Here is a 27,674-nt window from a genome sequence, read left to right as displayed (position 1 = left end):
TTTGAGAATATAATTGTTTAATTGGAGCAGAAAATCCCTGGAGCATGTTGGAACTCTAAAAATATTAGGGATTTGTTCAGAATTTGATATGTACAGGCAACTTGGCTCAGCAAAAATATTTTGAGGTTTTTTTCTGGAGAAAGATGCAGGAAAGTGATTGATTTATATGTTAGTGTTATCATTTGTTTTATCTCTTCTCTTTCCCATTCTAACTATATTTTAAAAACAGTCCACATACTTGAGCCCAACAGCTATGAATGGTTTTATTCTTAAAGTCAGAAATGGCAGAGAGGCAAGTAAGTTTTTCTGGGAGTATATATTTGGTGACAATTTAGATTACCAATTCTTTAAGTTGTTATTGAGCAACTACTTATTGAGATTCTGTATTATAAGCTCACAGAGAGAGCCATGCCTGACAAGTTATTTCAACTTGGATTAATATCCCTGTGTGGAGAAGTATCATAAATATATAATTTGATAGTAATTTGTTATAGTGCTATGAGATTAAAGAGCAGAGTCAGAGGTGAGAAGAGGAGAATGGTATAAGAAAGAGTAAAAGAAAAGAAGTTGGGAAGCAGGATGAAGGTTAACACACTGCCTTGTATATACAGCAAGTATATTCTACAGTACTCTCAAGTTTGAGCTATTGTCGTTATCTACTGAACAGACTATATGGTGAGGACATTCCAATGAAGAAGCAGAGGAGTAAGGGAGAAATCAGTTTATTGGATAAAGAAGATGATATTAGCTGGGACACAATAACAGTTCACTTAGATTAATTAAATGTAAAAGTCAGCATTTCTTTAAGTAAACAGTATTTATATTTAAGTAAATTGAATAGACATGTGCAATTATAATTTACAAAGTCATATCATGGCATGCCTTAAATTATTTAAAAATTAAAAGTTAAATTATCTGCTCACCCAATGGATTGTACCCCGAAATAGTGGACATGCCTCCTTTTGCTTTCTTGTTTCCTTTCTTCAATTGAGCTCTGTGTTTTGAGCAATTTTTCACCAAATTCATAGTGATAAACATGCCAGAAAAGAAGCAAGTGAATCCAAATTCAAATTTGATCTCCACGCATTTGAGAACCTCTACCTCTAATTCTTCATTAAAGGATTGAGAAAATTTAACTCTCCCTAGCAATCTAGAAGGCCCAGGTGGTACAGGAGGAAGTGAGAGCTGAATTTTGGATTACTGGTGTTTTTCCTATTTGTTTTGGCAGCTGTAAGCCTCACTTGCTGGTAAATAGTTGGAAATTATATGTGTTTTGTTTCCCCTTTAAATGGTAAATTCACTGGGGGAAAGAAGAGTTGCTGCTATTGCTTTGTGTGGGTGTATGATAAATGATACATAAATGAGGAAAACAATTGCTCCCATTTGAATCTGTTCAAAGAAACACACAGAAAAAAATCAAGAAACCCCAAACATGTGGTTAACTGATCATTCTAAGGTCATTTACCATATGGGCCCAATGTCTCAATTATCTCTGTGACTCAGGATTTTCTGTGATTGTTTCTGGCAGTTTAGCAGTATACCCCATTGGAAAGTATTCATTCTCTGCAAGTGCTGTATACTTCAGGGTGATTGTCAGAGGTTTTTAGAACTTGGATTTGATTGCAAAGAATCCCTATCTCCAAGGTAACATCAACTTCCCTATGACTTGAGAACAGATTGTCTCCCCTGTTTTAGTCTTTGTGCTATTTGCAAAGCTTTAGAGGAACAAATTTGCTTGAGAACATTCAGAATGGAAAAAATGGATGGAAGAGGTCGCCCTGTTCCCAATTACTGTGTGTGCTTGTTCTGTATAGTTTGTACCTGCTGAGCCACCCAGGACATCACCTCAAACCTTGTTCCTGTTAAGATTAACTTCCTCTCAGGTTGAATATTCCTAACAGTACATTTCTAGCACCATGCTTCTTTGTCATTGTTTAGTCTCTGTGAGAATTGTACTTATTTGAGCCCTGCTAAGCACTTGCTCAGCTTAGCTTGTGCAAACTTAAAATGCATCTTTTATTCTCTGATTTAAGTTATGACAAGTTTTTTAAATGTCTTCTAGTATGATTAAACCTTTCTATGTGAATCACAGATCTAATGATGAGACAAAGTCTTCACTTATCTATTTTATTGCAAATATTTCTGAACTGAAATAAACCAAGGTCATTTAAAATAAATGAAGTTTATGTCGAATGCATGAGCAATATGAAAGCTCACTTATTTATCTTCGTAACTTTGAAAAACTTTTAGTTGTCCTCTAAAATAAGAACTTATCTGAAAAATGGAATTTCAGAGGTGAGACCAGATATGACTTGCCTGTCCAGAGGTAAATGTCCACCTATAAAACAAAAGTATGTAAAAGAAGAGCTTTTCTGAAATTCAAGTTTTTAATTAAATTTCAAATGAAGAAGTGAAATTAAACAAAGTGAAATTAAACAAAGTGAAATTCTCTTTCTTAGTTGAATTTCCAGGGAAGAGGTAAAGTAAAATCAAGACCTCAAGTTTAAGTAAGAAGGGTAGAAAATGCGTTAGGAAGGGCATTATAAGTATGGTAGTTTTTTGTGGGAGAGTCTTGAGGAGTCTGCTTATCGTGTGAAATAGAAATATTTGGATATAGGAAGCTACCAAGGCAAGCCTTGTAAGCTGTAGCTAGAGAAAGGTATTATGTCATGAAAGTATTTTTTTATTCTCATCATTGTCTTTATAAACAAAGTGTTTGTAATGATTTAGAAGAGTGAAGAAAAAGATAATAGCATATGTTACATATATGCATGCATATAAATGTACATACAAATGTGAAAATATATAAGCACATGTGTAGAGTGTGAGGTATACATGCAAATTATGATATGAGGTTAAATATGTTTTGAGATTAAGTTTAAGAATATTTCCATTGACTCTTAAAACATCTTTGAGTTGAATTTTAAATTTCAGATTAAGGTTCCAAATGAATGTGAAGGACTGAGTCAGAGGGAGAATATTTCATTGAAATAGTGTGAAGTTGATCATCTGATAATGATACTAACTTGATAAACATAATGGTCCACATTTCAGATACAAAATTCATGCAATTAGGGAAAAAGCTAACTCTAAAATTAAAGTCCAATAATTATCTTGGCAGTTATCATAATTATTAGAGAAATAAGAGGCTAGAATCATAAATAGTCAATGGTTTTATTCAAGGTAAGGATGGTTGCCCTTTTCTGAATGTAGTTTTTTAACTCATCTATTCCCAACCCTGTCTGTATGCAAAAGAACCATCTAATCATAGAAACAAAAGGGGCAAAGCTGACATGATGCTTCAGTTATAAGGCAAACCTTATACTTCCTCACTGTCCCATGCTGTTACCCTTTGTACTATATATTCAATGATTTCATAAAAAGCAAAGTAAAGAAAGACCACTGTCAGACCAGAGAAATAGTACAAAAGGGAAAACCCTTACCTTGCTTGTTACCAATGCCTGTTTTATCCCAGGAACCACCAGGAGTAATCCCTGAGCACAAAGCAAGGAATAAGCCCTGCGTACCACTGGTCTCACAAAAAAGAACAGTATCCTTTTCTCATGCTCAATGAATTCTGGCTTGGATTAATTGGGATATTTTTACATCATCTGAATTTGCAGAAAGGTTAAGGGAATTTAAAAGTCTGATAGCAATGCCTCATCACAACTAAATTAAATTGTGTACAAACAAAAAAAAATCCATCTTTGTTTTCAGCCATACTCTCCGAATGCAGTAGGGGAGATTATAAAGGGATTATATAATGCTTATAATATACAGAACAAAGTGAATAAATATAAGAAAACTCCATTATATGGAAGTAGCATAAAACTTCAGTGCTTATTATAACTGAAGCAGTTCATATTTTGGAAACATTTTTTTCTTAAAATCTGGTCACATTGTTCCCTACATTTATGTTAATAGAGTTCTCTCCAATGTTCTTTTTATTTATGATAATTTCAATAAAAACACAAATAAAGATGTTGGTTTTATGGCAATACACACATAAACTCTGATTCATATGCTACATTATTCCCTTGATTTTAATTGCATTTAAAATTTAATTTAATATTTATTCAAACTGTTAATAAATGAAGGCTATCAACACTGAATGGTATATGTCCAAAATTCCAAAGTCTATATCATTTCAGAGAAAAGATTATATCTTTAAAAATAAATTCACTTTCATTTATGTGGCTACCTAGGATAAAACTGTAATGCAGAAGGAAGTTGAAATATTGATCTCACAGTTAAATGAACACAAAATCTATATTTATTTAAGCAACGATTTATTTTTACAATTTCCCAGAATTGGTAGTATCTCTGATGTTGGCACCATTCATTTTTATAGCTTGTGCTAAATAAATGTGAACTATGTATAAAAGCATGTGTTCTTATTATAACATTTTCAACATTGAGGATATTTTTATGAAACTTATAATTAATAATAATATTGAGTGTGCTTTTAAAGGCCTCTATATGACTAGGCAATATATTAAATACTGCAGGCATAGTATCTTTTATGAGGTAAGGCCATGTCTGGTGGTGATTGCCTGTGTGCTACAGTTGATCAAACAAATGGCTTTGCTTATGTAGAGTCTGTGATCCACCACTTGAAACCATATTTGACCTATATAGTTCTTTTAAATTTCTTATCACTTCCTGAGAATAAATATCAAAATGGCTTTCTAACAGTTAAATATGACAAAGTTCAAACATGTTAGATTTTTTTTTCACTTTCCCAGTGTTATAAAGCCACTAAATTGGCAATGGAATTCAGTCTAATTTAACACATAGAAGAATATTTGTAGGTCTTTTTATTATTTTATTTTATTTTTTGGGGGGTCCACACCTGGCAGCACTCAGAAATTACTCCTGCCTGGATCTGTGCTCAGAAATCACTCCTGACAGGCGTGGGGGACCATATGGAATGCTGGGAGTTGAACCCAGGTCTGTCCTGGTTGGCCGAGTGCAAGGCAAATGCCCTATTGCTGTGCTATCGCTCTGGCCCTAAGGTTTTTTTAATTTTAATGATTAAAATATCTTTAATTGTATATTTGTGAAATAAATCTGCTCTATTATTTATGAATATTTGATTCTTTACATATTACCTTGAGTCAGATCACCTAAATACTAAGCCAATTTCAGCCACTTCAGCATATAATTTAAAATTAAAGTGCCTATAAAATGGCACTATGCTGTCCTGGACCATGTTAATTACACTTATGATGTATTTTGTTTCCACATCACAATGATTTTTCCCCAATGACTCTTTTATCCTTTCTAGGCACATTTTTGTTGTTGTTGTTGTTGTTGCAGTTTCCCTTTTTATTGTATTGCTTTGACAACTGTAATTTGAATCAGATCTGAAAGAGGTCCAGAATAAAATATATTTTGATATTAAAATATATAATGGTATTTTAATAATAACCACCTCATGGTAATATTTTGGAAATTAAATTATCACCCAATAACAAGCACATTGTCTGACATGAACAATATATTTGATATATGGTTATTATCATTACAGGCCATCTACCCTTGCTCCTGTACTTACAAATATGACTAGACTTATCTCTTTTTAAAGGTGCTAGCATACCCATCTTCAGAGTTAAACCAAATGTTTTATGAATCTTGTTTCCCATGCTGTTTCTTTTGTGATCTCAGATACTTTAAAAGATCACAAACACGTTTATCTTGGTATCTCAACTAGAGCAGATTTGTAAAGGATAATACCCAGTAGCATTCATCTGTGGAACTGCAGGGATTCAGTTTCTACAGACTTGACTGCCTGCGGAACAGGGGAAAATGTTCCAAGTCTTAATCAGATAGTTCTCCCAACTTACTTTTGCTCAACATAATATCCTCCTGGGTTAAAAAGAAATCAACTGAACTTCCATTAGGTGCTCAGCATCATCCCTTTCCCATGACTACTTCTTTGTTGTCATGTATTTTCCCTCTAGACTCAGGAAATTACCTTATTTGGTAACTTCTTTTTCCTGCGGGTAGAGATGCTGTGATTGTTACTGTGAGCTTGTAAATCTGATGAATTAAAAATATGTGGGAAAGGGATAAGAGAATTATAATCAGGGTTTCAATTAGTCGTTAATTTTAAATATATTCATTTTAAGTTTTCATTTATGTTCCTTTATTTCATCTTTGTGAGTTTTAATTATGTGAATATTAAATTTTTGATCTGTGTTTAAATTTGGAGCGTGTCTATTTTCTGCTTTTTCCTTCCGATGTCATATATTATTTACATCCCTGGGCTAGATGTACTTAACAGGCATAGACAAAGGCATCCAGAAAGCTCTTGATTGAGAAAGCCAAGTGCATAGTAACACAGACACATAGATTTATTAAAGTTTCTATTCTCGATAAAACTTTCCTTTTATGTAAACTAATCATAAAAACACTAAAATAATGCACTTTTATTAAATGGATTTTAAAATGGAGGGAAGAAGGAAGAAAATATGAATGAGAAAAATTATTGACTTTATTTTTTGGCATCAATAATTTTCTTTCACAAGAAATAAATCAGTGAAGCACAAATGAAAAACAAACAAACCAAAAACTAAAAGAAAAGAAAGTAGAGGAAGAAGTGACATGACCTCAGAACTGGAAATAGTGTTTTGTTGTTGTTGGTTTTTCTTTTTACATAAGGTAGTAGAAAAACAGCAAAAACATCGAAGCAATAATTTGAACACAAATGAATCTTAGAATGTAGGGAACAGAAGCAGTTTAGTTTGGTCAGAGGTTTTGATATGCTATAATAAAAGTGAGAATCAAAAAAATGTAGTACTTTGTTATTACTGTGGAATCCCAAAAAAGATTCTCTTTCATACACAAAGAGAATAAGAGATATAAGGTATTTTCAGGGTGCATTTGTTTCCACTTTCCCATCTCTGTGACTTTGTTTGACTATGCCTGCTATATTAAGTTTTATATTGATAGTTGAATTTATTTCAGTACATAATTGTTATAACCCCCAAATTTATGTTCTAACATTCAACTTACAAAAATCATTATACTCCAAGTGTGTTATATATGGCAAACTTTAACTTGCAAAATTCCTATACTGTGATTGTTCATGTACCTACTTGCTCTTTTTTTTGTGTGTGTGTGAGGGAACTATGAAAAGATTATTTCAACTCAACTTATCTTAAGGTTTACATGTGGGTAATGTTGAATATTTCTCCACTGAGACCATTTTTATATTAATACTTTCCTTAAGTTGTCTGATCTATCAGCCTTTCACTTAAAATTAAAATTGAAGATAGAAATTTTTTTATTTTTTATATTTATTTTGACCAAGCAGATTACAAATCTTTCACAGTAATTTTTTAGGTACATAGTGACATTGAATCAGGGCATTCCCACCACCATTGTTGTCGTCCCTCCACCCCTGTTCCCAGCATGCATCCCATATCCCTCTCCTTTGCCCCGGGGTTGCTAGTATAAGTGGTCCCCTCTGTGTCCAGCATGTAGTAGATTGGGTGTCGATTCTGTTGTTGTTGGCTTTGGATTTGGTGTTTAAGTCTGATCATTTTTATTTTTACTTAATGTTCATACAATTGTCTGGTCTTGGTACTCTCCATTATATCCCCCTCAATTTCTGAGGCAGAACAAGGTGGTTCAAATTATGTGGTTCTGATTGAAGGAAAGAAAAAAAAAGAAAATGGGGCAAAAATCAAGCAAGCAAAAAATTAAAGGAGTATGGAAGGCTTCTGCTCCTTCACTTAGGCCAAGGGAATTCCCTCTCTAATGTCCTCATTATGTACTATGCCTATGCAGGAAAAAAAAAGCACAGAAGAATCTTTTTAATTTATTATTTATTTATTTATTTATTTATTTATTTATTTATTTATTTATTTATTTTACTTCTTTGTCTCAATGTGGATATTGAAGTTGGTGAGTTGGTGTCTCCATTTTTTAATTAATTAATTATTTTATTTTATTTTTCCTTTTTGCATTCTGCCATGTTTATAATTCATGACCTTGGCTACTATGCAGCGCTTGTCTTTATTGCTGCAGTGCTCACTGGATATCTTATTTGATGCTTCTTTTTGTATTGTTGTGGTGTTTCAATTCCTTGTTTCCTTTCCTCTCTCAAACTGAGGTTGATAGCCCCTAGAAGGACTCTGCCCATTTTTGGCTTTTTTTTGATTTTTACCCCATTTTATTGTTTTTCTTTTCTTCAAACAAAGCCACATAACTTGAACTATCTAGTTCCACCTCTCAAATAGAGGGGGAAGTAAGGGAGAATACCAGAACCAAACATGATCACTAAGTAGTAAGCTAGATACAGAGGGTACCACTTGTTCTAGCAGCCTGGAGGGTGGCGGGGGGAGGGGGGATATGGGATGCAGGGTGGGAACAGGGGTGGGGGGGAATTTGGTGATGGGAATTCCCCTGATTCTATGTTAATATGTACCTAAAATATTACTATGAAAGATATGTAAGCCAATATGGTCAAAATAAAAGTTTATAATTTAAAAAATGGAAGGAGTCCTTCTAGAGGCTATAAATATCAATTTAAGAGAAGGGAAAAAGGAAGTAAAACATAAAACACTAAAAAAATTTAAAAAATCAAACAAATGCTCGCTTCGGCAGCATATATACTAAAATTGGAACGATACAGAGAAGATTAGCATGGCCCCTGCACAAGGATGACACGCAAATTTGTGAAGCGTTCCATATATTTAAATGAATAAATTAAGAATTTTGGCAAAAAAAAAATCAAACAAAAAATTCAAAAAGCACCACAGCAATAAAGACACCAACCACACAACAACCACAGTCCTGAAATAAAAGCAAAACAAAGCACACACTAGAAAGAAAGAAAAAGAAAGAAAGAAAGAAAGAAAGAAAGAAGAAAGAAGAAAGAAAGAAAGAAAGAAAGAAAGAAAGAAAGAAAGAAAGAAAGAAAGAAAGAAGAAAGAAAGAAAGAAAGAAAGAAAGAGAAAGAAAAGAAAGAAAGAAAGAGGGAGGGAGGGAGGGAGGGAGGGAGGGAGGGAGGAGGGAGGGAGGGAGAGAGGGAGAGAGAGAGAGAGAGAGAGAGAGAGAGAGAGAGAAAGAAGAAAGAAAGAAAGAAAGAAAGAAAAAAGAAAGAAAGAAGAAAGAAAGAAAGAAAGAAAGAAAGAAAGAAAGAAGAAAGAAAGAAAGAAAGAAAGAAAGAAAGAAAGAAAGAAAGAAAGAAAGAAAGAAAAAGAAAAAGAAAGAAAAGAAAACCCACGGGGGATGAGGGACAAGCATCAAACAATAACAAAACCATAAAAAATTAATTTGTGCTTCTCCCTAGTTTTTTTTTCTACATTGGCATAGTAAATATTAGGGAAATTAGGGAATTCCCTTGGCCTAAGAGATACAGGGTTTCTACACCCGTGAAGAATACTGTCATGGGAATAACTACAGGCTCCATACATGCTCTTTTAGTCTCCCCTTGGTCCTTTGGTGGTGTCTGGAAACCATCTGCTCGATCGTGGATGGTAAAATCATGCCTCTGTAGCTAGAGATCTTGGTATTTGCACAGGTCAAAATATGGAGCCTAAGATAAAAATTTAAATGACAGTCCATGGGGAAGAATAAAACAAAGACATTCAGCAGCTTTAAGAGAAATATTATAGGGGCCAGAGCAGTGCGTAGGGGGTAAGATGTGTCTGCCTCGCCTGTGCTAGCCTAGGAAGGACAGTGGTTTGATCCCCCCGCATCCCATATGATCCCCCAAGCCAAGAGCGATTTCTGAGCACATAGCCAGGAGTAACCCCTGAGATTCACGGAGTATGACCCAAACCAAAAGAGAGAGAGAGAGAGAGAGAGAGAGAGAGAGAGAGAGAGAGAGAGAGAGAGAGAGAGAGAAATATCATATACAAATGCTTATTGAATAAACATAGAAAACTACTCTTTAATTCATGTAGAATTCATAGATGTTAAATAAAATTCAGTCTAAAAGGAAAAGGCAGAGGCCAGAGCTATAGTGCAACAGTAGGGCATTGCCTTGCACGTGGCTGACCCAGGATGGACCATGGTTCGATCCCCAGTGTCCCATATGATTGCCCAAGTCAGGAGCGATTTCTGAGGGCATAGCCAGCCAGGAGAAAAAGTAGCAAAGCCTTATTTTATTAGGATGATTTTAATAAGAGAAAAGAGAGTTTTCTCTTATCATTAGTAATTATTATCTCATATTAATAAATAATAGGAGAGATATTGTATTACTCTTTTTTAAATTCAGAATAGACTTAGGTAAGTGGGAATTTAGAGTGGAGAGAAGACAGCAATTGGAGACAGTATCTCTGAAATTACTAAGACCATAGGTTAGGGATTTGGAGTTTCTTACTGACAGTTATAACTGAAAATTAACTTAATGGGATTCTAGCTAAAGAGAGACCAGGGTGATCAGACATGGTGGAGACTATAGAAACTATCTCAAGGATTTCTGTTTAAAATAATTTATAAGGATTATGGGCCCGGAGAGATAGGACAGCGGTGTTTGCCTTGCAAGCAGCAGATCCAGGACCAAAGGTGGTTGGTTCAAATCCCGGTGTCCCATATGGTCCCCCGTGCCTGCCAGGAGCTATTTCTGAGCAGACAGCCAGGAGTAACCCCTGAGCACTGACGGGTGTGACCCAAAAACCAAAAAATAAAAAAATTAAAAAAAATAATTTATAAGGATTATGCTTTATATGATTTATAAGGATTATTTTGTATGTTAGAAAATGGGCTTAAAGAAAAAGTGATTGTCTTTTGGTGACTCAGAGCATATGTGCCTGCTATGGATCATATTTTTCCTACTTTCCTTTTTTGTATTGGGTTATCCAGGAAGAACAGGTCTTTACCTTGATGGACAAATTGCCTCCAGCTTCTGATTCTACTCATTCTAGACTTCAATGGAAAGTTGGTGCATCTGAATGATGACCATGGGGTTGCCAGGATAATGCCACAATAAACCACCCTTTTGCTTCAATATAAATGGATTGTGCCAAGCGGGAGTCCTACCCTAGCATAGCAGAAGAGTGATTGAAAAATAAGATTCTGTCCTGGGATAGAAATTTTGAACTGGAAATGTTTTCTAAACGTTGTTAACACTAATGTGTCTCTTCTTGGGAATTCAGCCTGCCTGCTTGGACAGATGTACACGGAATGTTTTCAATATGGTACATTGCTTGAGTACAAGATGGGCCTTGCATTAATAAGCCTGGAAAAACTCATCACATTAGAGATCCAGAGTAACAAAGATATCATCGTCACCAAAACTCTAGAGAAATAGGTGGAGAGTGTGTTAGTTTTCAGCCTTCTAACTCCTATAACAGAAAACTACAGATGGGGCAACTTCAATATCCCAAACTTTTATTTTTCAGACCTCTAGATGCAGATTAGATTCCAAGTAGAAGTCCTCTCCCAAGTTCCTAATTCAGATATCTGTCTGTGTTATCTCATAGCAGAAAGATTAACTTTTTAAGTGGTGCTTAGGAGGGTCACGTTCAGTGTTTCTTGGTCTACTGGACTTGGAATTAAAAATCATAAACATGATAACTTGTGCCCAATTGCTTGGCTAGGTTCATCAACAACAACCTACAGCAAACGATCAGAACACCAACTTTCTTTTTTTATTTTACTTTTTGAACATGCAGCTTTTTAAAAAATAATATTTTATTTAAACACCTTGGTTACAAACATGATTGTGGTTGGGTTTCAGTCATATAAGAGGACTCCAACTTTCTAATTGTGGGGAGTCCTTCTCATTTTGCTCTGAGCAAAATAATGGGTATTTTTATGCCCTGAGAGTGAAAAGTTTATCTTTAATTCTTATTACTTTGACTACGACAATACCTTCAACTCTTAATTCAATTGTTACTGTTGGGTTTTTTGATGAGAAGTATGCAATAACATTTAATCCCATCAAAAAATGGGGAGAAGAAATGGACAGACACTTTGACAAAGAAGAAATACAAATGGCCAAAAGACACATGAAAAGTGCTCCACATCACAAATCATCAGGGAGATGCAAGTCAAAACAACTATGAGGTATCACCTCACACCCCAGAGATTAGCACACATCACAAAGAATGAGAACAAACACTGTTGGCGGGGATGTGGAGAGAAAGGAACTCTTATCACTGCTGGTGGGAATGCTATCTAGTTCAACCTTTATGGAAAGCGATATGGAGATTCCTCCCAAAACTGGAAATCGAGCTCCCATACAACCCAGCTATACCACTCCTAGGAATATACCCTAGGAACACAAAAATACAATACAAAAATCCCTTCCTCACACCTATATTCATTGCAGCACTATTTACCATAGCCAGACTCTGGAAACAGCCAAGATACCCTTCAACAGATGAATGGCTAAAGAAACTGTGGTACATATACACAATGGAATATTATGCAGCTGTCAGGAGAGAGGAAGTCATGAAATTTTCCTATACATGGATGTACATGGAATCTATTATGCTGAGTAAAATAAGTCAGAGAGAGAGAAAGACGCAGAATGGTCTCACTCATCTATGGGTTTTAAGAAAAATGAAAGACATTCTTGCAATAATAACTTTCAGACACAAAAGAGAAAAGAGCTGGAAGTTCCAGCTCACCTCATGAAGCTCACCACAAACAGGGATGAATTTAGTTAGAGAAATAACTATGTTTCGAACTATCCTAATAATGAGAATGTACGAGGGAAACGGAAAGCCTGTCTAGAGTACAGGCGGGGATTGGGTGGGGAGGAGGGAGATTTGGGACCTTGGTGATGGGAATGTTGCACTGGTGATGGGTGATGTTCTTTACATGACTGAAACCCAAACACAATCATGTATGTAATAAATTTGTTTAAATAAAATAATTAAAGAAAAAGAAGTATGCAATAATTTTGAACTTCTTCTTTGAGTCATCCTGTGGTAATTTTATTATACTCAGACGACAATCTTACTTCTTTTTGGAAGCTGCTTTCTGTCTCCTAAAGGAGTATTTTGTTCTCTGATCCAATAAAATCAAAAGAATTTTATTCAAGATAGTCACAGAAACAGGAAATTAGTTTTGGATTTCTCAGTTATATTGTACTCTGTAATAATAAAGTAACCAAAAATTTTATGGCTTATATCATCAATGATGTAGTATTTTTTAGGTTTTGAATTGACTAGGGTTCTATGGAAAGTTCTTCTGTTTTCTGTGGCAATATTTGAGGTTGTGGAATGTTGACACCTGGAATAAATAGGTTGGAAATATTGTATATCATTCAAATGCCTAGAGTTTATTTTCTTCTTTTTAATTTGTATATTTCATGTGACTAGATTTGTGTAATATATTAGTAGAACAAAGAGCTTTTACATGTCAAATTTGATTTCAAGATATATGTAGTAGAGTTGTTAATTAAAGTCTGTAATTCAGTGTATTATTTCTGGCATTTTACTGGTCAAGACAGTTTATTAATTCTATGTCAAACTAAGAGGTAGATAGATTTATTGATATGAAACAATTAATACAAAGAGGGAATGGAGAATGGAAACAAAGTGGGAAGGTAAAGTATATATTTATGCCTGGATAAATTATATAGATAATTTTGGGACCACAACCCCAGTGTTGCTTAGAAGCTTATCTTGGCTCATTGCTTGGTATTATGTAGTACTGGGAATTGAACTGGGATTCCAGTATATGCTCACTCCCTTGAGTTATCTTTTCAGTCACAGCCTAGCTTCTTTTGAAGAAATTTGTATGTACTTCAATTTTCTTTCTAGCTATCTTGTCTGCAAAGACAAAATACTTTATTTAATTGACCAAATGTTTCATTGCCCTGAAACCATCATATGTAAACTAGATTTTCATTACCTAAATTAAGCCTTCAAAATCCTTAGGTAGGGACAACTTAAGTACAATGTTTTTTATTGTTTTGTTTTTGTTTTTTTTTTGTGAAGACAAAGTAAACTTTATCTGCCCTTTAAATAATTAAATTATTTAATGGTAAATATTTACAATTAGTTGGGTAGGAGTTCAACAATGTTGATATGTAGTCTAGATTCTTTTAAAATGGAGTTGGAGGTTGGGAGATAATCAGATGCTACCAGCCCCTAAAATGTGAATATATAGTTGCCACACTTACGTTCTCCTTAGATCAAGGACAAAAATTATTAAATTAGAGCTCAATTTTCCTTTCTGGATTGGATTCTTCATGATACTTTGAGTGCTTTGCTTGTTGAGTGCTTGAATTATACTTCCATGTTTTTCTTTCTTTTTTGTTATTTTTGCACCAGTTTCTATGGATAAATCATTAGAACATTATTATAGACATCTATAAAGAGCAGTTCATTGGACACCTACTCAATCCAAACAGCTGTATTTTCTTGATGGAAGAGTTTAATCCATTGACATTTAAGGAAACCATTGACAGAAAGAGCTATTGTGCCATTATATTGTATAGGATTATTGTTGTTACAACTGGGGGTTTGGTTTGAGTAATTGCTCTTTGGTTGTTCTGGATAGTACAAATATTGCGAGTTCTTTTTTGTGTGAGAATATTTTTAACCCTCCTTCCCATGTAAATGAGAGTTTCATTGGGTAGTGGACTGTAGGTTGACAGTTTCTTTCATTTAGTAGTTTTATGTTATTTTACTCCTTTCTTGCCTGGATTGTTTAAATGGAAGATTTCTTTAATACTTGAGGGTTTTTTTTTTCCTCCCTTACCACTTGATATAGTCAATTTCTCTGTTTTTTTGTTTTTTTGTTTTTTTTGGCCATTTGGATTACTAAATGTCTTGGTATTGTTTTGGTATGATCTATTTTGTTTGACACACTTTTTGCCTCTTGGATTTGTAGAGAAAATTCTTTCTGGAGGGTGGGGAAGTTCTCTGCTGTTATCTCCATCACTACTTGTTCTTACTCTTTTCCATTTTCTTCCCTTTCTGGAATTCCTATAATTCAGAGATTATTTCTCTTGTCTTTGATCACTAAGTACATACATTTTCTTTCAGGGTTTTGTTTCTCCTTTCTTTTTTTGACTTCATTATCACTGCTGGCTTGTAATTTGTCTTCAAGTTTATCTATACGATTTTCCACCTGTGTAATTCTACTATTATGTCTTGCGAACATGTCTTTTTTAGTTTCTTCCGTTCCATTTGTATGAATTCTCTCATCTGAAAGAATTATTCTTTGAGTTGGTTGAATTGTTCATCTATAGATTTTTTTTAATTTTGCTGACTAGTAAATCCTTGATTTCCCTTACTAAACCATTAAGTGTTGATTTTAGGTCTTCATCTATTAAGTTCAGGCATTTGGGTGGACTTGGAGATTTGACAGGATTTCTCTCCATATCCTCACAGTAGATGTGTTCTTTAGCTTCCCTATTGCTCTTTGCATTTAGAGGTTTGGAGTGCTGGAATATCAGGGTGCTTAAGAAAGTGACCTATTGAATTGTTTGTATGAAATGTGACTCAAATTATATCTTCTTAGAGGTTATTTTTCTAATCTAGCAAGTTTTTCTAAGAATGGTGAAAATATTGTATACTAGTTTATTGATTTGTTCACTTGGTCTTTGAGCTATATATTTTCTATGAGAAAAAGTGATAAATCCAATATGCCAGGAAATCTACAATATAAATTGAAATAACTTCTCATGGACACACTAGTGTCCATGCGGTTTGAGAAAGGAGGACTAATAGGAAGGAAGAAGGTTCAGTAGTGACACTGAAAGAGGCTGGGGAAAGACCCAAAAGGACAACCCTGTTTGCGTTTGGTGGAAGGGATTAAGGCGTGAGGTTCCCTATTTCCTCTCCAACATAAATCTGCCTGGCCCCAAAGGGCAGATGAATAGTGATGGCAATGGAAGCCAAAAGGAGGCTGAGGGAAAGCTGGAAAAGAGGCCCTATTTGGGCTTGGTAGAGGGGATTAGGATGGGAGCTCTCCTGTTCCCATCCAGACCAGGCCTGATTGACCCAAAAAAACAAATATTTAGCAATAGTGCTGGGACCCAGAAGAGTCTAGGAAAAGACCCAAAAAGAACAGCCTTGTTTCTGTTTGGTGGAAGGGATTAAGGCCTGAGGTTTCTTATTTTCTCCCCAACACAAACCTGGCTGGCCTAAAGGGTAGATGAACAGTGATGGTACTGGAACTCAGCAGAAGGCTGAGGGAAGGCTGGAAAGGGACCCTGTTCAAGCTTGGTGGAGGGGATTAGGATAGGAGCCTCTCTGTTCCCACCCAGACCCAGGCCTGACTCTCAAATATAAACTTTACATAAATATAACCTTTATTTACAGGTTCACAATTGTAAAAAGTAGTTTTTGATGAATATTCCTTATTATCTACATGGAAGAAATGAGTATATATCAATACCTACCAAAAAAGTAGTTTGCCCAAAGTTAAACAGCTTGATAGAAGTACAGAAAAAATTAGAATCACATCTTTTAGCTTAAGAGTCTAGTAGAAGTGGAAGACTTTTCAAGTTACACTCAAATTTGAGGTAGCTTTTGGGATCAAGTTGCATTGTTTCCATGTAAGCTTTGACCTGAGCCTTGTTTGTATTGTTTCCAGAACCAGGACAAAAATACAGGTCTTCAAACTTTAACTTTAATCATTCTGTGTATTTTTATAGTACGTGTACATTATTTTGTATTTTTTTATCCAACTCTACATAAATCTAAGGTTTTTGCAACTCATAATTATTTACAAAAATATTCATGGGGAAAATAAGTAATCAATATTTTTATATAATGTATTGTGAGGCTTGTTGCTGTGAAAGTAAAAATATTCATTAACCTCCTGAAATAGTGAGTTCTAACAAAAGTTACTGTGAACACATGTCTGCAGAAAATAGGAAATATGTCTCTCACGTTTCCTAATCAGCCAGTTTTGTTATCATGCATGGAGGAATTAATTCCTTTAATTGGACTCTCAGATCCTACTTATTTGAAAATATATACATCTAAATATATGTGTGTATTCCACCCTTGCTGCTTTCCTCAGGGTTTCAAGGAATAAAAGATAAACTGATATTTAGTGGTTGATAAGAAATTTATATCTCTTCATCAGTAAATTATGGCAATTGGACATGATAATGTTTAAGAATCCTGAAATTCCTGGAATCTTTGACCAAAGAGATTTTTCATGAGAAAAAATATAACCACATCTTGTCCCTCATTTTCACTTTATTTTGAGTGTGGTTTAGATCAGAGTCAGTTATGCTCAGTGGTTATTCTTGGGTTTGTACATAAGGATCACTCCTGGCAGTGATGAAGGGACCATTAGGGATGCTGGAGATGAAAATCGGGTTGCTGTGCATAAAACAAGTGCCTTCTCCACTGCACTTTATCTCTGTCCCTCTTTTTCACTTTTTTGATTCAAGATATTCACATATACTAAAGTATATTTTTACACTGTATTTTTAATAAGAAAAATATATTTTAGAAAGAAGCCTGACAAGGGATATGGTGAACTTCCAAAATTAACTGTGAAAGGTCTATCATTTGGGCAAGACTTAAAGCCATGCATAACTTTGTGCTCATATATTCCTTTTAAAAATATACCTGCTCATTCATTGCTACTGACATTATGCTATTTTAAACATTAAAATATGTATTTTGGAGCTGAACAGGAAGCATTGCTTCTATTTTGGGGCTTATTAGTTATAATTTAAAATTCACTCAACAGCTATAAATAATCACTATTTAATATGGTTGAATGTTGATATGCACAAATATCTTTTTATTATTCTTTAATTGTACATGTATGTATAGATAATCAAGGATATTTTTTAAACCTTTCTAAAACAACTTTTTAAAACATGAGTTTTTCTTTAATTATGCATTCTCTACTATAAAGATAAAGGAGAATAAATTAGGAAAAATGTTGCCTCAATTTCTGAGTTTTACTTATAGGGCTATACTTTCATTCAAAAGCCTGGATGACATTTGACAAAAAATTGTCATTATTTCATGAATGATTGAATTAAATCTTGAACTAAGTAAGTTAGATAATAGGTAAAAAGAAATGGATAGTAGATAAATTAGCTCATTAGAAAAGAGTTGTTGCCTTCTGAATTTCCGAAAGAATCACAATTTAAATAGGTTGTATAAAGTTAGAAGTAGATATTGCCTAAAATTATATCACCAATGTTGATCAATTAATCAGTATTTCCATCTAATAATATAATTAATTTGGTGGGTGGGCCACTGAATATGCACAGAGCTTACTCCTGCCTTTACTCAGGCATCTTTTCTTGTAGTACTCAAAGATTTCTCCAAGGACCATAACTGATGCTGGGTAACAAACATTGGTTGATTAGCTTTATGGAAGGCAAGTCCTATCTGTTGTATTATCTCTCTGAACAATCTATATAATAACTCTAAATAACCCTAAGGATATTTTATTCAAGTTTAGACCAATGCAAAACAAAAGAATCAGTTAGCAAAATTTGTTTGAATCATTAAGTTCTGCCTACATTAAGCTCTTTCATCTCATACAGAAGGTGGAAAGAAGCTAACCTAGATACTAAAGAATTCCTTAGGCATGACTGGCTAGAGAATATCTCTGCTAATGGTCACTACAGATGGGAGTAGAACAAAGGAGTCAGTATGTAAAAGCAAACAAAAATACTCAGAAAATGTGAAAACCAAATATCATGAGTATTGTTTGTCTCATGTCAAGGTTTGGAGGGTTTGATGATCAAAAAAAGAATGCATACTTGATTTTAGCTCTAGAGTGTACTCTGTTATATAATTGTAGGCAGTAATAAGCATCTCTGGTGTTTCTTATAAATGCCCAGTTTCAGCCAATCATGAGAGAGCAAGTTTCTCCCCCAAGGCATCATCTAAACCTATGTATCTCACAAACATTTTTGGGGGGTCACACCTGGCAGTGCTCAGGGGCTACTCCTGGCTCTATGCTCAGAAATTGCCCCCAACATGCTCAGGGGATTATATAGGTTGCCGGGATTCAAACCACCATCCTTCTGCATGCAAGACAAATGCCCTACCACTGTGCTATCTCTCTGGCCCATATCTCACAAACTTTTTTCTCCTAATACCATGTCATTTTTGGTAGAACTTCAACATATGAACAGAGGGGGGGCATAGGGAACTCATTTCAGTTCATAGACACTTTGAATACCTAAGAATTACTATGAGTAAAATATTATATTTAATGTTCCTTGTCCCATAATTGCTCTATTTACCTGATCTGGTCTTCAAATCATTTTCATGTTACCAATGGTTTATTTTGTCTGAATTCCTTCTTAATTAATAGTTGTTCTACTGACTTTAAGTTATGCTTTATTCTAGGATAGGACTTTTTTCGTTAATACTTTCATAGATTTAAGAGTCGTTACTTCATGTTTTGATTTTTTCCTCCCACTTTATATCTGTCATTTGCTCACATTTTTTAGTATAACCTAGGTAATGGTGTTGCCCATTTCACAGATGGATTTTTTTCTCCAGCTCCTAGATTGTTTATCTGACTCTTGGCAGCTTCCCTAACAGTGAGAATTCTCCTGCTTTACCTTTGAATCCTCAAAGCCAGGAACTCTGATCTCTCCTTAATGTGGTACTGCCACCTACACCCGGACTCAAAAAAATAATTGAATTCTACATGACCTATTATTTCTCTTTATATGACAATAAAATATAAAGTCAGACTTTATAAAGTAAAAAAATTATCATTTAATTTAGAGAAAAGAAATTCACATATCAAATAGGTTTGTTCTGTTATGATGGCATTCTATATCTCATGAAATCATTTTCATTCTTAGATCTTTAGTCATAGAACTCCTCTATAATATTAACATTCCTCTATGACTTTTCCCAGCCCTGAGATTTTCAACTGGAACCAAATAATGTTCAGTGAATTTTCTTCCCAGAATCTGACTTATTTTTTTCTAGATAATACCTTAAAGTAGAGAATAGGAAACAAATATCAGAAGATGTAGTGGACTTTCTTTCTTTAAGGTCCTGGCGTTTGCAAAGTCTCCACAGTAAGTCAGCTTTACATTACTTTGTTATTTTTCTTTGTTTGGGTTTATGTGGTTGAGATTTTATGCTTCATTTTATTAAAATATTTTTACGATATTATATTGACTTAAAGTATATATATGTATTTTAGGGGTGTTATTAATCTTTCCACACTTATCATATCATAGAGTGCCGATCTGGATTCATTTTTGTATGTAATCTGGTGATTTCATTAAAGCATATAAAATAATGTATGATATATTTTCAAAATCAGTAAAAAAATAAGCGGTGCCAGTGGAATAAAGAGAGAATCCATTATTCATTTGGGAAATCTTCTAGAGAAGATTAATAGTTTTAGTAGTTTTCATCCAGTTATCTTTTGACTTTGAGAATTTGATCCTAAAGAGTTCCATTACTAGCCTGGAATGTTTTCCCTGAAAACATCTTGTTTAAACTAGTATGAGTTAAAGAAGAATTCTAACTATATTAAAGGATTCCTTTCAAAGGGCCGTTTGACTATAGTAAATATAGTCATGAGCACATCAGGGGCAGTGGAGCAAAAAACTTGAAAGCAGAAATGATTTAGAACATGAGAAACAACTACTTCTAGAATAATTGATTAGATTTTTTTTCTATCAGAAGACATTTGATGTGTAAAGCAATCACCCAACTCCTCTTTAAGAATGTGCCATCTTCTTCAGAATATTTTAAGAAAAACTATGTCATAAATCATAACAATTTTTTCTTTAGGAGATTTCAGATGTCTGAGATTCTCATTTAGACTAAAAATTATAGCTAATCTTGTTTTTATTACAGCTTACACCTATAAACCGTACTGTCAACTTACATTGTATGTTACTATAATCTACCATAAGCAACTACATTCTGCAAAATTGTATGATAATAATATTTATTGTAATCATATATAAACACTACAAGATAATGAGATAAGACTCCAGAACCTTCCCTGCATTCTAAATAATTAATTGACTGTCACAGCCAAGTCTCCCCACATCCACCCTCCACTATGATGTCAAAAGCTTATGTTCTCTTAGAAAATAGTCAAAAGCTATAATCACAAGTTATAACTTTTCAGAATGCATTTTCTTAAGCTTGTACATCATTGTCTGGGAAACATACCTTCAGAACTCTCAAGGGGGATTGATATATCAATGGAATGTAGCTAGCATATTTATTTCAGAGCAGCATTAGGGATATCATAAGTGATCTGTGAACAGAAACAAATACGCCATAATTAACAGTATCTGGAGATTTGACGATTAATTTGTCTAGTTGTTTCATCAGATTTTCACATCATTTTTCCCTGAAGTATCAGCCCCTCATGTAAAGAAATGATATTTGAAACAAGACAGAAACGGAGTCTTACATGCTTAGACATTTTTATTGTAAATGAAAACAAGATGAGATCATGCGCTATAACAACATAATTAAAAGGGTTCAATCTCCTTGATATTTTGAGTGCCCATTTGTTCTAATATCCACTTCTAATATAAATCCTCTCTCTGCTTCTGAATAAGACTTTCTTGCTTAATTCCTGGAGTTTAATTTTATGACATTTGTGACTTGTTTCCTGGCCAACATGTTTTATAGTAAGATTTCTATTTAGACATTTTTAAGGCAGAGACAGTTAACTCCAGTCTGAATGAATGCATGTGTCCATGTTAGATTATTAGTATTAGAAGGTAAAACAGTACTGCTCTCTTATCAAGGTTTTCCAATGGTGGGAAATGTTGACTTAGTTTTGTTTGACATTTTAATCTAAATTTTGGGCTAGATATAAAGCAGATTATTTATTCTATCAAGAGTCATAGCGGTGGGTTTGGTGGGTAATAATGGATTAAAGTGTTTGCTTATCAAGCCTATCGGTATCAAGCCTATAGGTATCAAGCCTATCGGGGAAGGTCCCATCACTTTATAGGGTTCCCACCAGTGTCACTCCTGAGCCTGCAGCCAGGAATAGCCCTTTAGCATATCTGGGTACCTCCCCAGGCACCTCCTCTTCACCTTCATTTGTAGTAGTGAGCTCAACTGCAGTACTTTATGGGACTCACCTCTTTCCCCCTTTCTCTACTTCTTTTCAGTGCCAACCAAACCCAGACCCCACAGCGATGAATATTCCAAGAAGATTCCTCCTCCCAAACCCAAGCGTAACCCCAACACCCAGCTCAGCACCTCTTTCGACGAGACTTACATCCGTAAGCACGGGGGACCCCGGAGGACCTCGCTGCCCCGCGACCCATCCCTCTCGCAGGTCAGCACCCCCACAGGGGACCCTGATGATGAGGAACCCGTGTACATTGAGATGGTGGGCAACATCCTGAGGGACTTTCACCGCGACGAGGATGACCAGAGCGAGGCTGTGTACGAGGAAATGAAGTATCCCCTCTTGGATGATCTAGACCTCCATGGCTGCACCTCGCAGTGTGCCACACCCACGGTGCCCGACCTGGACTTTGCCAAGGCTGGGGTACCCTGTCCTCCCGCAAAGGGGTTGCTTTGTGACATCCCGCCCCCTTTCCCCAACCTGCTGTCACACCGGCCTCCTCTGCTGGTGTTCCCTCCCGCACCCGTGCAGTGCTCTCCCAATTCTGACGAATCCCCCTTGACCCCTTTGGAGGTCACCAAACTCCCTGTGCTGGAAAACGTATCCTATATGAAACCACAAGCAGGAGCGTCTCCCTCATCCTCACTGCCCTCGCACCCGACATCTGGACACCCCAAACTGGATAAAGAGCCAGCTGTGCTCTCATCCTCGCCACCCCCACCTGCCACTCTGTACCGAACGCAGTCCCCGCACGGATACCCCAAAAGCCACTCGGCCTCTCCGTCTCCCGTGAGCATGGGCAGGTCCCTGACTCCGCTGAGCCTCAAAAGGCCGCCCCCCTATGATGCGGTGCATGCAGGTAGCTTGTCCCGGAGTTCTCCATCAGTGCCTCATGTCACTCCCAGACCCGTGTCTCAAGACGCCAGCAAGATGGTCAGTGTGTCAGTCGGTACCTATGGCTCGGCAGGCCCGGGCGGATCCCGGTCCCGAACACCTACCAGTCCCTTGGAAGAACTCACCAGCCTCTTTACCTCGGGCCGCAGCCTGCTGAGAAAGTCTTCGAGTGGCCGCAGGTCCAAGGAACCTGCAGAGAGTAAGTGGGTTCATTGGGAATCCGGAGTACGTTTGGGAACTTGCAAAGGAAAAATATAGACATGCAGGTAGTAAGTTTGGCACCAGACTGTGGTCTTGTTAGCTGACCTCTCAAAGAGTTGGTGGAGCAAGGGTGTGTGTGTGTGTGTGTGTGTGTGTGTGTGTGTGTGTGTGTGTGTTGGGAATCCGGAGTTTGCGTGGGAACTTGCAAAGGAAAAATACAGACATGCAGGTAGAAAGTGTGACAACAGGCTGTGGTCCTGTTAACTGACCTCTCAAAGGGTTGGTGGAGCAAGGCCGTGTGTGTGTGTGTGTGTGTGTGTGTGTGTGTGTGTGTGTGTGTGTGTGTGTGTGTGTGTGTTCTCCTGCCTTTGCCTTGCATAAAGAAATAATGGGTTCTGGAATATGCAAACAATAAGCATCTGTGCAATAATAATTATGAGTAGAATAATAACGCAAATGGGTAGCTGGTCATCTTTTACAGGGTAGCTAAAGAGTATCACTGAAACTTTTCTGGCTCTGGCAAGTTCAATACGGAAAGTTAATGGAAGATTTTAGATGAATATCAGGCATGTGTGTGTATGTGTGTGTTATATACTCAAATGTAGAACTGATAAATTAAATCCATATGAGGTAGCCTTTTCTAGAAAGAGTATAATTCCCGCTGAACTTAGAACGGTAAAAAAAAAAATCTCAAATGAAGCAGAAGTAGCTCCACGAGCTGGAGATTTTCAATCCTTAGTGGCCACCTGATTCCTTAAACACAGAGGCTGGAAGGGCCTGAGCTATAGTGCAGCAGTAGGCCTTTTGCCTTGCACGTGGCTGATCCAGGACAGATCTCAGTTCGATCCCCCAGCATCCCATATAGTCCCCCAAGCCAGGAGCGATTTCTCCACGCATAGCCAGGAGTAACCCTTGAGTGTCACCGCATGTGGCCCCAAAACAAAACGAAACAACAACAAAAACAAAAACAGAGGCTGGAGTAACCTGGAACGTTGTACAGTGAGGTCTAAAACAAAATATCTATAATACAAAATATGAATGATTCTCTGCACATTGGACCTGATATTCCTTCTTCATCTTTACTCTAACATAGAATCTGACATTATTTTCTCCTTAAAACTGCCTTTTAAAAAACAAAACAAAACAAAAACAAAAACAAAAAAACCCTGCTTTTTCTTCCAAATATACATATTCTTCTGAAATCTGTTCATATATAAATAACCAAGAAATCACTAAGATAAGTGGATAATGGAAAAAGTACTAAGCATTAAATTCCAAAGACCTGACAATTTTTTTTATTTTAATGCCTTGTCTTCTGTAACTTTCCTAATTTCCCCATAGATGAATAAGTCAAAACGGATTCAAATTTACTCCAATTTAAACTGTTTTTCCTTATTTAAGAATACCTGAAGGCACCTAAAATGAAAACCACTTACCTCTCAAATGATCCCAACTACTTGGTTATTTATCTTTTTAGAAATCATGTTGAAGACCTTCCTTATAGGAAAGAAATGATTCACATGACAGAGCTTTTTCAATAATTAATACTTAATGACAATTTTAAGTTACCTCTTCTCTCTCCCTGTGATATTAATAAAAAACATTGTTTAAATAATTTTCCCACAAGCACTTTATTGTTTCGTAAAGGGCAATAATTTTGTTTTATTTTAAACTTTTATTTTATTGACAAAAACAAAACAACAAAAAATGGGGCTGGAGCTATTGTGATTTACAAAGTCCTACATAGTTGAATTTCAAACATACAATAAATAAGGGCCAATCCCACCACTAGTGTCAACCTGTCTCCACCAATGTTCCCAAACTTCATCATATACCACCATCCTTTGTCCCCTAGCCTGCCAGTATACCAGGCCTATTTTAAGTTTAGAGTGGTAGAGTTTGGGTCCTTGATTCCATTTGTGTTGACTTTGGCTTGGATATTTAGTTCTATCCTTTTTTTTTTTTATCTCCACCAGTGCACCTAAGACCATTAGATCCTTGACTCCCATCCTTTTTTTTCTTCCTTTTTAATTTTTCTATAAAAATGCAGAAATATGAGGTAGAACAGAGTAATTTATGTCCCAAGGTTTTATAAAATAAGACAGGAGCCTTATGTAAAAGATTTTATAAAACAATGGCATTTTATGCATGGGCACAGCAAAATGTTGAGGGAATAGAAAGAATAAACTGGTGCCCCCAAAACAGGGTATCCCTTCCCATGAAGAACCCTGAAATAAAACCAATTACACGATCTAGGCATATTAAATTGTCAACTCCCACAGTCTTTACTCATGGTTACAGTAAAATTTCTCCTCAATCACAGTTGATGCAGTCAGGCTACAGTAATAAGCGACCTTGGTTTTTTTGTACAAATTCTATGTTAAAATCAGGATGTTCTGAAGCATCTTTTGGTTTCATCTCACTGTTAGGTGGCAAGGCAGGAATATTTGCCCTAAAGGCAAGTTGTGGCTGTTTCCAAGTTGTCAGATGTCATATGAATGCAGTCTGAAGCATTTGAGTCTTTCCCAATAGCATTTGGGTCTTCCCCAGTAGAAGTTTGATCCCTGGGGCTGGTGCAGAAAACTGTGCAATTTATAAAGTTGAGATCCAAGGTTCGGGGGTAAATGGCTGATGTCCAATCTACCGAAGCCTTGGTCAAGTCTCTATGACACATGTTCTGGGTGAAAAGCACACTTCAATAAATAATTTGAGTTATTATACCTATTAAATAAGAACTTATTTCTATGCATACAATTTTCTTATTTTAATGTTCCTATGCAAAATGTAACAATGCCATAGGATACTACTGGTGTATATGGGGTAAAAAATAATAAGCTAAACATTTCATATTATCTGGTTATAAAATGAACTCAGAATCCAAGGGAAATTTATGTACTAGAATTTCCTACTAAACAAATCCATAAAAAAAAGTGGTGGGGGAAACTACATCTATATAAGGAAATACACAATAAGAATTATACCTATTAAGGCTCTCAGCAATCACAGATTGGGAAATATCCTCTAACTAAGCATCTCTCAAAAACCAAATCCAGTAGCACACAACAGTCCATAGTGAAGGAAGGTAGGAGAAAAGGAGCCACTGAAAGTAAATCAGATATAGCAGCTGCAGCATCTTCTTCCTGAGCCAACACAAGGTGGACCCGGTAGGTTGTCCTTTTGCTTCGGGAGCCAGCTGCAGTGGGGAGCATATTCCACTTTCTGAGGAGTAAAGAACTGAAGGAAAAATGATTAAGTAGAGAGTAACAACAAATTAGAGGTGAGAGCAAAATGATAGAAAAAGATTTGTAAAGTAGTATACATGGGAGGGGGGACAAGGATGTGTTTTATATATGTGTGTATATATAAATATATAAAAATGCATACATATGTAATGTATATATGCACATACACATACATGCATGTATATACACATACAATACATACATGTATATATTATAAATATATAAATACACATATGTGAATACATACATGTATCTGTATACATGTATATAGGGGAAGGACTATATGCAACATAGACAGGCTTTATGTAAAATATGGACAGACATTAGATAGACATAGAGGTGGTCACCACACACACATACACTAACACAACAAATAGACAATGAAGATAGATCAATAGGTTGCAGTTGAAAAACAGACCTAGGGGTTAGAGTGCTTAAAAAGTAAAAAGATAGTAGCCTTGTCTTATATCAGATTTTAGAAGTAAGGCTTTTAGTTTACCTCCATTGAGTATAATATTGCCATTGGCTTATGTTATATGGCCTTGACTAGATTGAAAACAGCTCCTTTGTTTGAGAATTTTTATCATGAATGGGTGAGTGTTGGACCTAATCAAATGCTTTCTCTGCATCTATTGATATGATCATGTTGTACAGTGTATTATGTATTATTGGATGGTGTATTTATTTGCATATCTTAAACCATCCTTGCATGCCTGGAATGAAACCTACTTGGCCATAGTCTATGACCTTCTTGATTAGGTGTTGGGTCCTATTTGCTAGGATTTTGTTGAGGATCTTTGCATCAGGGATATTAGTACCTAGTTTTCTTTTTTTGCAGCTTTTTTCTGACTCACTGATTGTTCAGTAATGAGTTGTTTGATTTCCAGGTGTTAAAGTTTTACCTCTGTGTTTGCAGTTCACCTCTAATTTGAAAGGGCATTATAGTCTGAGAGATTATTTTATACAATTTATATCTTCTTGAATTTATGGAGGTACATTTTATGTGCCAGCATGTTTTTTATCCTAAAGAATGACTCATGTGCACTGGAGAAGAATGTATACCCAGTTTTCTGGGGTGGATTAGTCCTATATATATCTACTAGTTTACTTTCTTCCCATTTCTCCTTTAGAGCTAATACATTCCTGCTAGGTTTCATCCTGGTTGACCTATCAAGTGGTGACAGTGTGGTATTGAAGTCTCCCACTATTATTGTGTTGCTATTGATGTCTTCTTTCAGATTTGTCAACAAATGTTTTAATATTTTTCTGGTCCCTCATTGGGTGTGTATATTTTTTCTGATAATAATATGCCCGCTCCAGTGAGAAGAGGGCTGTAAGGACTGGTCC

General features: G+C 35.7%; 1 protein-coding gene and 1 non-coding gene across 2 annotated transcripts in view; both read left to right on the top strand.

The window, feature by feature from the left end:
* Positions 1 to 27,674, top strand: part of NYAP2 (neuronal tyrosine-phosphorylated phosphoinositide-3-kinase adaptor 2) — a 282,724-nt gene that overhangs the window by 144,700 nt on the left and 110,350 nt on the right. Inside the window, 1 exon segment of the mRNA XM_049768157.1 lies at positions 22,028 to 23,083. Coding sequence (XP_049624114.1) covers positions 22,028 to 23,083 — 1,056 coding nt within the window.
* Positions 8,598 to 8,704, top strand: LOC126003035 (U6 spliceosomal RNA). Its single transcript, XR_007493579.1, has one exon. It is a non-coding gene; the product is annotated as a U6 spliceosomal RNA (small nuclear RNA).

Source organism: Suncus etruscus, chromosome 2, assembly GCF_024139225.1.
Source record: "Suncus etruscus isolate mSunEtr1 chromosome 2, mSunEtr1.pri.cur, whole genome shotgun sequence".
Lineage (NCBI taxonomy): Eukaryota > Metazoa > Chordata > Mammalia > Eulipotyphla > Soricidae > Suncus > Suncus etruscus.
Note: the sequence above shows the minus strand (reverse complement) of the source record. Positions and strands in the feature narration are given on the sequence as shown.